General features: G+C 24.1%; 1 protein-coding gene across 1 annotated transcript in view; it reads left to right on the forward strand.

The window, feature by feature from the left end:
* LOC113555682 overlaps positions 1 to 11,531 on the forward strand; it is a 32,923-nt gene extending 21,392 nt beyond the window's left edge. The window contains exons 2-5 of the mRNA XM_026960182.1: positions 5,779 to 5,944; positions 6,862 to 7,074; positions 7,559 to 7,700; positions 11,248 to 11,531. Of these exons, the coding sequence (XP_026815983.1) occupies positions 5,783 to 5,944; positions 6,862 to 7,074; positions 7,559 to 7,700; positions 11,248 to 11,531 (801 nt within the window). The 5' untranslated portion in view covers positions 5,779 to 5,782. The remainder of the gene's footprint in view (positions 1 to 5,778; positions 5,945 to 6,861; positions 7,075 to 7,558; positions 7,701 to 11,247) is intronic.
* Positions 11,532 to 16,194: the final 4,663 nt, after the last annotated feature.

Below are 16,194 nucleotides of genomic sequence, written 5' to 3' on the forward strand. Positions count from 1 at the left end.
TTATAACCAATAGACAAAATAAATTTATTTTGTTTATTTTGAATTAAGAAAAAAAAAGGTGTGTCGTCTTCGAATCTTTTACGTACAAACATTCAATAGTTAATAATATCATAACATTGTGGCCCGTTACTCGTTAGTCATTTGAGTTTATGACCACTATAATATAGTCCACAATTTAAATAACTTTATGTTTTCTGATATATTGTATCTATACCACTTTATATAATGTACTTGTGACACATGTGTAACATAACAACATATTTTATTTAAAAAATAAAGCAAATATTCCAAACTAGGTTAAGAAAACAGATATAAATGTATAAATAGTAGTATTACTATTAAAATAAATAATACTGCATAGATTAGATAAATAACATATGTTACCATTTAATCCCAATGAAAAAAAGTGTTAAAATATATAATAATTATAAATAAATGGTTTATAATAACAATTTATATAAATGCAATGAATCATAAATGAAAATAATTTCGAACAAATTTATGAAGCTGATGAATCCTGTTTATTATAGCAAATGTTACCAGAGCATACATTGGCATCAAGTAATAAGAAAACGCTACTGGGAGAAAAATAATTAAAGCTTGAATAACATTCATGCATTTTACTCTGAATTTGAAATACAATGAGTTCCGCTTAATGTGATCACTGTATATAGAATCAACCGTTTAAAGAAATCAAAATTGAAATCCCAAACCAAATCTTATGTTACCAATATTAACCTTTTATTAGAATCGCCAAGTATCGATTAGTTGAAACATTTTTAAAAACATTCATTTCGCTTTAATGGATTTCAAATTTTCACTAAAAAAAATAAGAATTGTTTTGAAAAAGTTAAAAGGAACTATTCAAAAATATATCGAAAAGTTATAGGTATAATATGTAGATACATTATTATTTATTTATCTTTAAATAATTAAAAATCTTATATATATATTATATAAACTGAATATGGATTTAAAGTTCAGGCTAATATGAAAATGAAATAATTAGATTCTCAAATACAATCAAATATAGATAGTATCTTTACTTTATTTTATTTTAATCTTAAACATACATATAAATGGGCATCATTCGATAGCGTCCAGTTTCAACCTTTTATAGCTTTTCAGTATGTCGATTGCGTCCACAAGTCGAATAGGTAAATTATTTTTTCTTACCTTTTTATGTTCCAATTGCGTCCTATTATATGATATATAATTATAAAATTTTGTAAAACGAATAGTCATAATTAATAATTATTTTGTAAATAATAATAATACAAAAATCAATAAAATTAAGTCCAAATATGTCATTTAAAAAAAGGATTTTTAAGTGAAATAGTTTTAAGGTATTGTAAAGGGGTCATAATTTTATTATTTAAATTGTTTATTTTTTATCAATAAATTTCTATTATTTCAAATACTTTGCTCTGCGTTTCACAGGTATTAAATTATGACTTGACGTTATTTTTATGTATGTATCTGTTTGACATTGTTTTAAAATATTTAGAAATTGATGAACATTGGGATGATATGTGTAGAAAAAAGAGTTAAATTTTAAATGAAAGCTTTCGCAAGCGTAATAAAATGTTCGTAAACTCATCAAATAAAAGCTAATTTATGTTTAAATATACCTCCACACCATGTATGAAAAAAATATTAGATTTAGTATGTAATTTTATCTGTCAAATTAACGCTTACCTACTATACAGTAGAACGCAATCGGAACACGGAAAACGTGGAAAAAAATCGTTTACCTGCATCTGGGACGCAATCGACAAAATCCGATATAAATATAAATAACTCATCAATAAAAAAAAAATGTTTTATAGAATCAACCGATCAATATAATCTGAACCAATGTAATCACATTAAGTGGAACTCACTGTAGGTAGTAAATAATTGTAACATAATATAATATATATATTTCAGATATAGCTAGATATTTTAGCTAGAAATATATAGGTATCATTAACAGAAAAACATAATTTTTAGTAAAAAATAGAATTTTTGAAAAATATTATACTAGGATACCCAGTAAGATACCTCATTATGAATGTATTTATTTTTAATTTTATGAATTTTCAAACTTTTGCACTATGAATTATAAAATATGCTCAATAATGTTTTGGAGTGAGTCATATGCTCTAATATTTCTAAACTACAATGTCTAATCATATAAAAATTTACATTGAACTAAAGGACGAAATAATTTATATCACAAAACAAACATATAATCTCGAACAGAATACGAGTATTATTATTTTAATAAAATAAAACAAAATAAAAATGTATACATTCTTAATGCCTATGGAAAAAAAATAATAGATAGATAAAACTGGTTTAAAGAATTTGAAATTGTGGGATTAATATTTAATACTTAAAAAAATAATAAACACACAAGCGCAGCATATTTGATTTTTTTTTTTTCATTTATCTAGCATTTTTTTTTTCAATCTAATGGTGATAACAATAATTGATACAATTTACTATGAGAAACATATTATAAATAAAAAAAAAAAAATGTATAATAACAAAATTTTATCATATTATATTTTACTATAAATTTACTTTAAAAATTAAGATATCAAAAAAATCAAATTTTTTAGCTCATTAGTCAATTAATTTGAGTATAGTTAATATCGTATGTTAACTGACGGAAACTATGCTAGAATAGATGTCATTGATGTAGATTGGTGATTGCAAAAGTGCTAGATGCGGTTCCACAGTAAAAATTCCACTATCTACCCATAAAAATGTGTGTCCGATCGACTTAATTGACATAACAAATGTCTTTAACACAGCACCAATGCACCATAGTAAAATATCGATGATGTGCATCATGACAACATGAAAAACAACTACCACTATATATAATACAATTTCTCTAAGACTATACTCATATGTACAATTACTGTTTAATTATTATATTTAATTGTATTTATATATATATCTTATATTTGTATTAAAATTTAAATGATTATTATTACCTTTTTAGTCAAATACCGCCTAACTATAAAACAGTATGAGATTCATTGTATAAATAAGCTATTTTATATTTTTTAATGATATAAAATAATTATTTATATTTTGAAAATTTCTTTGACTTTATTCATATTTATAATATTCGTGAAAGTCTTTAAAATGAAAATGTTTACAACATAACTAACGCCATTGTTAATTATATAATTTTATCCAAATTTACACTTGAAATATCAATAAAAAAATTAATGCTTAAATCGTTTTTAAAGTTTTTGGTTTAAAAATGTACTATATTTGCCTATGAGTAAACATATTAAATTTTCAAGTCATATAGCTTTAAAATTTGAAAAAATTTAGCAAATTATAAATTGTTATTACATAATACTAGTAGTTTACAAAATGTTTTAATTTTGATATCATGAAAATTGAAAAAACTTGATTACATAAAAAAACGTTTTAATTATTTTTGAATTTTGAATAAAAAAAATCGAATATTTTGCCAATCAATCTTAATTTCTATACTTGTTACTATAAAAACACATTTAAATTTATTGATTTTCCATGAAAATACTAAGGATGATATGGGACTTTTGGACATATAGGTACTGTATGCACTCTTGTGAACATATACATTATATTAAGATTATAGACCATAGATATTTATTTAATTGAACTAAAAAAATTGATATATTATACTCCTTTCTTCTGAATTTGTGTCAAACTAAATTAAATAATTTACTACATACTACATAAAGTATAAATGTAGCTATTTAATTACCTAACTAACTAACTCATATAACCTATAAAAGTTACACAGCTTTATACTAATCCAAACAATATTATAATATAAAATAATAATTATAATAATAGTAAATTGTTCATTAAATATTATAATTATTTTAAATATAAATTGAATATGCTCGTGGTAGCTAAAATAGTAATGAGTAATAAGCTAACCTGGTGTTTGATATTACGTAATATTATATTATTAATAATAATAAACATAACATAACAACGTCGATAGAAGTTGCAATCTTGTATTGATGTTATTATCACAGATTTAAAGTAAAATGTATTTTATATAATAATACTATCTGTTATTAACTTATATTATTCAATAATCACGTTCGACGTATAGTAATCCGTAGAACTCCATAAATAGCTAAAAATTTATCAAAATATTTTGAAAATGTCATTATATTTTATGGAAATAATAATTTATGAAATGGTGAAAAGTTTCAAGACCCTTTGAATAATTTCATTCAACATAATTCATCACTTCAAACGCTCAAAGGAAATTAATGTGGCTTTAAACTAAACTTTGTTTTTTAATTCCAGAAATAACAACTTTTCAAAAACCTTGTATTAAATTTTCAAGCTTTTTAACAAAGCATAACAATCAAAATAAAATATATGAAAAAAATATCTAAAAGAGTCTAAAATTTCAATTTTATAACTTTCTCTAAATGAACCAAAATATTTTGGTTATACCGTGTCTAAAAAATACTAATATTAATACTTGCTAAATATTTTAGTCATCTGTTGGTAATAACAATAAAATAAGAAAATTAATTTTGTCAAAATTGAATATTCCTATTTTTTCTTTTTTTTTTAATTTTTCCTATTTTTTAAGAAAACTATGAGGAATTTTTATATTCTCCTTAAGTACTAAATACAGTAAAATTAGTGTATAATGACTCAAATTTAGTGATATTCCAAGTTTAATGACATAAAATTAAAGATCTTGTCAAAAATCGTTTATTTTTTTTTTTATATGCTGATTTGTATTGATTTTTATGACATTCTTTTATAATAATCAAAACGGATATAATAACGTTTATTTTTAAAGAATTTAAATAAAATATTATCTGCAATGACCGTGGAATAAATAGATCATATTACTGAAGGTGTATAGTAATAAATTTCAAGATAAAGAAAAATAACAACATGCGTCAAATTATATGGCTATTATTAATCAAAGTTAAGAAAATACAAATTTTGAAAAAATAGAAAATATAACAACTTTCTATTAATTTAAATTAAATTAATTAATAAAAGTACACTTAATAAAATACGTTATTAAATTTAAAATGCGGTGATTAAAATATAATTATGTATCGTATACTGATACTGTTTAATAACTATTTTTAATTTTGGTTGTTATACCTATCGATTATTATAGTAGTCCCTTGAACGTAAATTTATTATGAACAATATCTGCTTTGGATCTGATATTCTACCATAAACCACCCTCAAAATTGAGAATCGAAAAACTTTTTGGCTAAAAAAAATCCTAAAAAAATACACATCATTATTGTAATACAAATATATATGTATGTAATACATACAATCACCCCACTCGCAATCCAAAACGTTTGTTTAAAACATTTTTTTTTGTTTATTTATTTAATTAAAGTCACTATGTTTCAAATGTTTTAATGTTTCAATTTTTTATTATATAGGTAATACACATACTTATAATTTATCAGAGTAAGTATATGAGGAGGTGGAATAAATTAAATTGTTTTCCTATTTAGGTGATTTAAACGCTTGAGTTGTGCCAGTATTTAAGTGATCATATTAACACAATACTAAAATAGTATTAGTTACTTATTTAAATATAGTATATTTTTATATTATTTATACTCTGGCTTTATTATAAATTTTAAAAATCAACAAAATATACCAAAACACACTATTTTTGTTCATTATGTAATGTTCTAATTATTTAATAACCTATCTTCTGGTAAAGTAAATGTTTTAAATTTAACTTTTAGTATAGTTTTAATGCTTTTTTAGCAATATGGTTGAAAGTGAACCTAATATTTTAATGCAGAATTGGGAGGATGACTATTTAATTGAAACTGCAATTGATTCACCTCGAGTTTGGAATACATTATACGATGAAATTGAAATACAAGAATTAAAATCTAATAGATATGATGAAGTACTTAAAATAATCGAGGTAAGTCTTAATACTAAGTAAAATTGATAATGTCAGAGTTTATGTATATGAAATTATATTTTTTTTATTTAAATAAGGTAAATAATAATTATTTAAAAAATTAATTTTGGTCAAGCTATAAAAGACTGGATTTAGAATCAATTTAAATAAATGTACATTTTTTAAAAGAATTTTATTATCTGTCTGTACAACATTTTTTATGAAAATAAGTTAAAGCAATAATTTTAATAACAGAAAAAATGTTTAAACACTGAGAGCAAGGATGTATTTCACTTTAAAGTGTATACTCGTATTAACTTACTACACCAAATTTTTACAAAAGTTATCAATATTGATGTACTGTATTTTACTAAAAAAAAAAAAAGGAAAATTCTTTAAGTAGTAAAAATAGAGTATGATGAAATTAAAGCAATGAATATGATAGCATCTAAAAATATTTTGACTTATTATATTAATACGATCAATCTTTAGAAATTGAGTTAAGTCGTGATACTGTGTGGAAATTGAAATGATATCATCATGTCAAAACAACTGACCATACATGTTCATGATTGATACTGATTAATTAGTATTTTACCGATATTAATAAATAATGTTTTAAATATACGTATAAAAAAATGAGCCATAAAAACATAATTTTATTATTTACTTGTATTCAAACTACACGTCACTGATGAATAATATAAAAATTATCCGTTTAAGATATGGATAATATAAACCTATACACCATAAATATTTTCAGTAGGCGATGTATTTACACATCAGCTATATATATTATTACATTATATGGTATTCGAAAGGTGGTAATGGTTTCGCCAGTCATAGATAACCTACCATCTACGTTATAAGGAAAATAATTATCTACAGTAAAATTACTTTATGAACTATGATATTTTCAATTTTCTAAAAATTAATAGGAACATTATATCCATGATGAACCAATAATTCAAAGTAGCAAAATGCATACCGACAATGGATCTGTTGAAGAATACTTATACTTGGTTCGAACTTGGATGAAAGACACACTTTCAACTGTTGCTGTTGAGCAGAAAACTGGAAATTTAGTTGGATTTATTATATGCAGATTCAACGAATTAAATAACAGAGATCCCGAATTCAGCAAAGATAGGGTAAATACCTTTTTAAACTAGGTACCTACATAATATGTTAATATACAGCAAAGATTAATTAATTTAATTATAAGTTGTCATTAATCTGATAAAAATATCGGAATGTTTATACGAATACAGCAATTTCAAAACGTCTAACAATTATATTTATAAGACTAAATAGATTTTCAAAACGTACATTACCAATTATTATAACTAATAAGTATATATATCCTTAACTACCTAGGTACTATGAGATTACTTCTCAGCAACTATAATTAATGTAAAACTATAAAATTTTCAAAAAATCTACCAATACACATATTTTAATTGTATTATTATCAAAACAATACTACGATTTTCATCGGAATTTCACTCGTTTTATTTTAATATATTATATAATATATATTATTTATAAAAATAAATTATTCAAAAAAAATAAGACATTTTACCAAACCAGTTTTGTAAGATATTTAAAATACTATTGTATTAATTTAATCAATAGGTTTATGAAGGTGAGATACTGAGAGAGCTGCAAAAGTTTAAACATTATTTAACTAAAAGAGGTAATCCATATAAACATAATAATGTGGAAAAAATGTTAGAAGTATATTCGTGGTTTGTGCTTCCCGAGTATAGAAATAAAGGTTTGTATCTATTATACAACATTTTACAAAAATATCGATAATTTGATTAATTTTTAATAATTGACATTTTTTAAACCGGTTCTTTAACTCTTATTATACTATATAATTTTGTTGTATTTATTAATATTTCATTAACTTTCACTTTATTTTTGATGTAACCTAATATTTAATTCCAAAACGGTATTAATTAATGTTTTAATACATTTCAACATTCATAAATGTTATTTAATATCATAATATTATGTCCTGGTGGTATCATGTTGGTTACATCTTACATATTTTAAATTATTATTTTAATTTACCATATATTTTATTTTATGTTTTTATACGCCTTGTAAATAGTATACCTGCATTAAAAATAATATGTTGTCAAATGTGAAACGAGTAACGACAAACACTACATAATTTTACAATCATGCAATAAATTGAATGCTTCGTATCAAAATGCTCTTAGGTGTACAAGAAAATTAATACCCACTTTGGTAGGAAAACTTGCAATTTACTAATGTACATCAAAAGTTAAATATTATATTCTGATAAAAACATCTCCTATTATAACTCTATTTTAAATTGATTATATTTTCATTAAATTAAAAATTACAAGCTAGTAAATTCACAGAGTACTTATGCTTATTATACCTGATAAATTAAGTCCCACACTTGAACGAGGGAAAAATAATTAATCAATTCGAGTTGAAGCAAAAATACCAATATTTCTAATTCTAAATTATTATATTAACCAAATGTAACTATAAGAAATTATATCACTACTAAAGAAAAACAAATAAGAGAAAAAATGTAGTTGTCACAAACAAAACATATTATATCAATGTTTGAATAGCTACATAAAAAGTTTATCATTTAAGTTTTTACCGATATACGACATTAAATGTATTAAAAATCTATCAAGTATTTTTAAATTAACATAAAAAAACGAATATTTTTAACCATAACCTAACTTTTTTTTTAACTTGTCCTAAAATTGTAAAAATGGCAAAGGAAATGGTAATATTCAAAGTTCGACAGGGCAAACTTAATTTTGTTAGTACTAAAACATGAACTCAGTTTATTTCAAAAAGTTTTATTGGGACTCAGTTCATATTATGCAGTTGTGTGGGCTTCGCTCGTTTCAACTTCGATAAATAATTAAATAAATATATGAAAAAGTATTATCTTAATCAATCATTTTAATCGTAAATTGTACACTTAACAACTTTGAAAAGATTAATTAAATTATAAGTAAGTTTATGAAAAATTAATAAAATTGTATAAGTAAAACAATATATGAGTATGATATAATATACCTAAAACATAGAACATGAATAATTACAAAATCACAATGATTTTCGCAATGAATCCAAGCTAAAAATTGTCTTTAAATATTTTTGTTTATTATTATAAATTGACGATTGAATAAGAAATAAACATCGATATTACATACAAAATATATTGGAACTATAACTTGTATAATAAGACCATCAATGTAAGTTTTCGTTAAAAATTAAAAATATATTAAAATTTATAATAATTAGTTTCTCGATAAAGAAAACCCTCAGTTTTAATTAATTTAAGATTTAAGTTAATAATTTTAATCAAAATAGTGTTACTTTTGTATTTACATAAATATTAAGCATAAGATAAACAAATTCAGTGAAAGCATTATTTATAAAATATGTAACTGTCTATAATTAAATATAAGCAGTAAGAAAGATGAACGTGAAATAATTAAAATATACAGAGTAGAGGATATGACAATTAACAACAGATTTATTGAATTTAAAAATCAACAAATTTAAATACTAAAAAGAATTACAACAAACCAATATAACAAAATAAGTGAAATAAATAAATATTTATATCGCAGAAAAGACAGTTAAAACAATTTAAAACTAGATAATTTAAATATAATGGCACCAGAATAACATGAATTCTGCTACTCTTATATTGACCATAAATTTATGAAATGTAGGAATATTAAATGTCTAAACCCTATAATCCCTCAGTCTTGTATCATATATTACTATTTCATATTTCAAATAGATCAAGACAATAATAAAAAAAAAAAACTTCAAATTAATTGAATTATTCAGATATATATAGATATTCAGACATTTATGCACGTAAAAGAGAAATTTGGAAATAGTCATGGTTTATATATGAGCCTGAAGTTAATTTTAATACACAAATATATTTCACTGTGTATTAAATAACAAAAAATAATTATAATTCTTATTTCTTCATAAAAATGAAAACGAAAACCATAGATAACAATCGTGGTTTATTGATTTATGCGTTAAAACAAGAGATTAGATAGATAGAACGCCACCTAAAATATCAAATTATATATATTATTATATTATATTATATTTAATTTAAAAATATTTTATTTTCATATATTATCAAAAAAAAAGAACTTTAGGAAGCCGGATAAACCAGCTAGTACCTATATGTATATATTGTGTATATTATATTATAAAAAATAATAGAATACATTTTGTAGAAATGAACATTATAAAAATTAAATTAAAAGTCATCCAATAGATATCTACTAAACAAAGTTAGAATATTATTGGAAAGATAAAAACAAGGCACAACTCAATACAAGATATTATAAATAACAACAATTATTTAAAACCATCTATGTTTCAAATAATTGTTATGCGGAGTATTGGAGCAATATTTGGCGGGGAACCTCTATGAAACCACTCTGTTCGTCAAAACTTTAATGCCTGTAACGGCTATAATAATTATAGTTTATGAATTATTCATAAATTATCTTGTCCATAATTTAATTTATAGGTACAAGGTACATATCAAAAGACTATGAATAATTTTCTACTTCAGAATATGAAATTATTAAAAATGTATGTTATTGTATAAAAAAGTAATAGTAAAAATAAAACAATAAAAATAGTAAGAAATATAATTTTTGTATTTTCATTAAGTATTTATAATTATTTGAGAGAAATATTTTCAAAAGTTTTAATTGTTTTTGAAATAATGAGTAATGCATTATAAAAAAATCACCGGATATACATATAATAATTATTACATAAAAAAATAACCCAAATTTCTTTAGCATTTCCATATTTAACTATAATTTGTATAGTGTATTTACATCATAAAATTTGGTTCAATTACACATTATTTATATGCATTTGAATTTTCGGTGAATATAATTTATATAAAAAAATATTATGTATTATTACCTACGACTATTTTTTTTTTTTTTTTTACGAAATTAAATTAAAAAATAAAATATATGGAACTAAAAAGAAAAACTATTGGTAAACTTATGTTTAATTTTAATATAAACACTTAGAAAAAGTATTTTTAGAACTCTGTCCGAGTGCCTTTTTTAAAATTTCAAAAGTATTTAAAATACGTATTTGAGTACTTATTAGGAACCTAATGAATATTTGAAATAAAAATAAATAAAATATATTTTACCCAATAGTACTTTACAAGACTAGTGATATCTAAAAAAAACAAAATTTTCAAACGTTTAGAAAAAATAAACCCTCCTAATCTGCCATTTTACCGATAGGAATTGGTACGGAGTTGCTGACAAACGTCGTGATGAGACAACTTCCCGAGTACGGATGGTTCGACATCGACGTGATCGCCGGCGTGTTCACCGACAAGGTGAGCCAAAACATTGCCACGTCGTTGGGGATGGAGACATTATACGATTTCATATACTCAGCATGGACCGTCGCCAACAAGACAACTGGTGAACAAGATGAGTTCTTCAAACAAATCGTGCGTGGTAATTACTCGGCCAAAGTGATGTCTATGAAAGTCAGCACGTCGCCGTCGAATCACAGCTAACGTGATCGACGAACATTAATATTATAAACATTTTCACGCACCAATTAAATATTTTATTTTAAACACATAATTCGTATATTTTGTATGTATTATTTTTAATTAATTACTATCTCATTAGGTGTGATTTACGCGTATGTATTACGATATACATATTATATAAAATTTATAAGTGTTAGCAGTTTTTTTTTTAATTCATCGGGATAACGTGTTAGAGAAAAAAATTAAACATACTATACGGCTATAATACAGGAATCGGGCGTTGGTCGGTAAATCGTCTGACATCGCTCATTTTTACACATTTTATAATTAAACATAATATATAAACATTTGATAGCAATGATAAATCATTTTATTTGAAAAATGATTATGAACGCAACTAACAATACTTAACTAATCGTAGTTGCTTATGTATTTTTCACGGTTCTATAGGTTTTTCTCGAGACCGCTGAATAAATCGTAAAACACTACTTTCGAAGTTTCAAAGTACCGTCGAAATATAAGACTTTCGTTCTATACAAAGTTTTAGAGCTTTTGTGCTACACGGAAAAAGTGTCCACAAAATAAAAATACCTACATAATAAGAAAAAAAAGATAAAACATCACTGAAAAACCAACAGATTCCTCGTCGATTCACTCGGAATCGAATCTAAAAAAAAAAAAATAATAATAAAACAGGCCAAAACCGATCCATTGAAGCGTCAACGCGGTGCACTGAGCTGTGTGGACTCTTACAAACATTTCGAAGGTAGACAGTTTTTTTTTCGTCACTGCAAATTTCTTACGTGTTCGCTTTTATAATAAGAAAAGAAGGCACATTAACCAGGATAGAAATAAATGTATAGGTCAATGCGAATATAATATTATAGTAATAATAGTCTTACGTGGGAAGTATGTCGAGTGTAAATGATGTTAATTTTGAAAGTTCTCAACACATAGCCTAACTATAAATTATTAAATATCAATTCGTGTTTTTTCTTTTATTTCTGATGTTGTATGCTTAACAACTCTAACAATGGACATTGATAATCAACAATAAACTTGTGCACGGTTTGTTGGTAATTAATTCGAGACACAAAGACAAAACCATAAAGACACTACACACATCGTGATATAAAAAATTGTCAATTACATTTTCACGTATAATAATTATTATTGTAGTATCAATTAGAAAAAATTGAATATTTCATTTGATAATTAGTAATATATTGCTAAATTTGTCTAATAACAATTGAACTAATTTGGTATAATATAATAGAAGTACAAAATAAAAAAATAAAATTGTATCTCATATTATAATACCTATAATCTATATTGTATTATAAAGAAAACTCTATAGAAACTCGCAAAAGGCCAATAACATATTTTATTAAAAAATGTTATTATCTTAAAAATTAAGCACTTATATAAGTGCACAGTTCCATCCAGAATGAAACTTATTTACTAAATTTAGTGTTAAAATATTCATATAATTTTTCAATCAATTTTTGGCAACCTCTTAAATACATTTTTTCTGGTAAAGAGAAACATGGCACATTAAATTCTATACTAACAAAATATCAGCAAAATTTACATGTTTTTACACGTGTATTTGTTAATTGACTGCTTACACGCACGATTTTTGATTTATTCATTCCAACTTCCAAGTAAAAATTGAGTAATAATTAATAAAAAAAATTACCCAAATTAAAAATGAGAAAACAAATATAAAATAACCTAAAAGAGAGAAAGGTTGAAGAATCGTCAAAACACAATAGCCAAAAAGAAATATATAATATGTAAAAATAATTATGAGGTAATTTTATACTAGGGCAATAATAACAAACAAATATGGCCGAATATATTTAGTCAAATGAATAACACATTATTGTTTCCTATATCCAATATAATAAATTTGTATAATTATTAATCATCCTCATCTGACACAATATACAGAATTGGTAAATTGGGTATTAAATGACCTTTTCTCCATTAATTAAGTCCTGGAAAAAAAAAGTGGTAGAGAGGTTGAATTCTGGATAAAAGGGTGAACGTAAAACGTATGCCAGCAAAATTAAAATTAAAAATCAATTATTATAATATAATTAAATTAGGTGAGATATAAATGTTTTGTATAAAATCAGAAAATAACTATGTAAGAGGACGCCATACCCGCATGTGTTGTCTCTGTCTTACTAACGTACATCATAACGAATTTACGTTCAGCAGAATACATTTTGTGATGTTAGCTTTAATATTAGAATAAACTTGCCAATTATCATGCTTAATGGTATATATATATATATATATACACTTTAAAATGATAATACCAATAAGCATATGACATTTTCTAGATAATATTCTTACTTTTAAATTTGATAATAGGTAAATTTACTCTAATATTAAAGCTATTTAAAGCTAAAATCACAAAATCCGTTCTGCTAAACGCAAATTTGCGACAATGTACGTTAGTAAGACAGAGACAACACATGCGAGTATAACGTCCTCATAACTTTTCATTTGGTTGGTATAGTCATTAAATCTTCTACAAAACATTTGTAAACTTCTTCAGGTCTTAGAAATGGTAAACTAAAAAATTACTTTTTTCTTAACTTAAACTTTTGTTTGAGTTGACTAAGCCAAGAGCTTGAATCTTTTTCTACCGAGTTTAGCTTAAAGGAAATGGTATCCTTTTATTTTAGTTTTAAGCCAAACAAACTTTGGACCCGTGTATATAGCAATCTCAAAATCTATAAACACTACATCAGAGGAGAATTTTAGTTAATATTGCGCACTATTTACAGTATGTTCAAATAAACGTAGGTACATATATTTAAATATCTTTATTAGATCTCTATTGATTGAAAGTGAGTAGGTAGCCAAAAGCCACTTACTTACCATCTTATTTTCCCCCGAAACTCAATTTAAAACTTTTAAAAATGTACGCAAAATATCCAAGACCCAATTTACCTAGATCCCTCACACTTTTAACACATCGATTAATATAGACAAACAGATATGAATAAATCAATATATTTCCAATGTAACACTTAAACAGTAAGTATACCTTTTTAAAACTCAATAAACAATTTATTGAAAACTATGTAATTAAAATAGGTCGATTGTTATATTTTTTTCATTGGAAAATTTGTAATAATACCTTATAGTCTTATTATGCATAATATTCATCAATTAATATACATATTGTATACAACATTAATATAACGACAAGAAAATGATTTAATAAAATAACAAACTCATACCTCATGCTTAGTTTATGCATATGCATATCGATGCGCGGTAAATTATTAGTTTACCTTAATTTTAAATTTTGGCGCTCAACACGTAGTAAACAATATTTTTGTCACACAGTTACTCAAAATGTTGTTGTCGCCTTGAATTATGTGGTGAAGTATTTCTAATTACTACCTACCTCCCAAAACATTTTTTATTTTTTTTAAACTACAAATTAAAAAATTAAAAATCATAATTAACAGGAAAAACTTTAATCACAATCAAAAAAGTATATTTTACGTGCAATAATAACTATTAAAGTTTTGTATAATTGTGTGAAACACGACTATTACTTATTAGTGTCTGTTGGTGAATCACCCTTGCTAAAACAATTATCATATTCAAAAACCATTCTAAATTTTTACTTCTAAATAATATTCCTACGTGCTTTGATATCTTTTATAATATAATAATAATTAATAATACACCAAAACTTAAACAACACATATTTGATAATATAACGAGGGAGAGTAATATATATAGAGTTCAACAATATTATATGTAATTGTGAGTAGGCTTGATATATCTTGGTATACTTATCAAAATATACCAATTAAATACATGGGAATTATACTCCCTGTATTATAAAACATATTCTACGTATACGCTTAAGTATGAGAAACTATTTGCAGAGTTTTTACTCGGATCAACGTAAATGCACGTTATATTGATCTGAGGATTTAGGTATGTAAGAAACGTCATTCGAACCCCATAAGACCATCGGATAGGACATCGCACGTACGCATGAATCAAAGGACGCGTGAACACGACGGTACACATTTCTTGAACAAAAGGGATATGACCAAATATAGTGGCGAATTTTACGGTAAACGGGCAAATGTCGAACGGAAACGGCATCCGTTCGACCAACCTAATAGTAGCTATAACAGAGGTGATGTTTCACCATCGTATCAATAATTCATCAAAACCATGTTTCATTTCAATCACCTAGTTTTAATACACAAAATATAGATCTTCTTTTAGACATCGGTAATGATATCAATTTAATAAAAATAAATTAATTAACAGAATAAATTTTAGTTAACGGAAAACAAAAAATGTATTTAAAAGTCAAAAATTACAAAATAGTATCTACCATTGGCAAAATGACAATTATTTCAACTTTAAATAAAAATTAATTAAAAACCTATTATCATTTAGTAAATAAAGAATTACCAAAACCGAAAGACGGTGTTCTAATAAGTCACCACTCGCAAAATAACGCAATAATAGAATATATCGTGGTGAATAATACGATAACAATATAAAAAAAAAAGTATAGTGAGCGAAAATAAAATATATTTTATATTAAAACTACGAACGGTAACATAAGTATCTATATCGATGACCAATCAATGTGTGGAAAACACAAATATTTTAATACGTATAAACG

The sequence above is a fragment of the Rhopalosiphum maidis genome, chromosome 3 (assembly GCF_003676215.2).
Source record: "Rhopalosiphum maidis isolate BTI-1 chromosome 3, ASM367621v3, whole genome shotgun sequence".
Classification (NCBI taxonomy): domain Eukaryota; kingdom Metazoa; phylum Arthropoda; class Insecta; order Hemiptera; family Aphididae; genus Rhopalosiphum; species Rhopalosiphum maidis.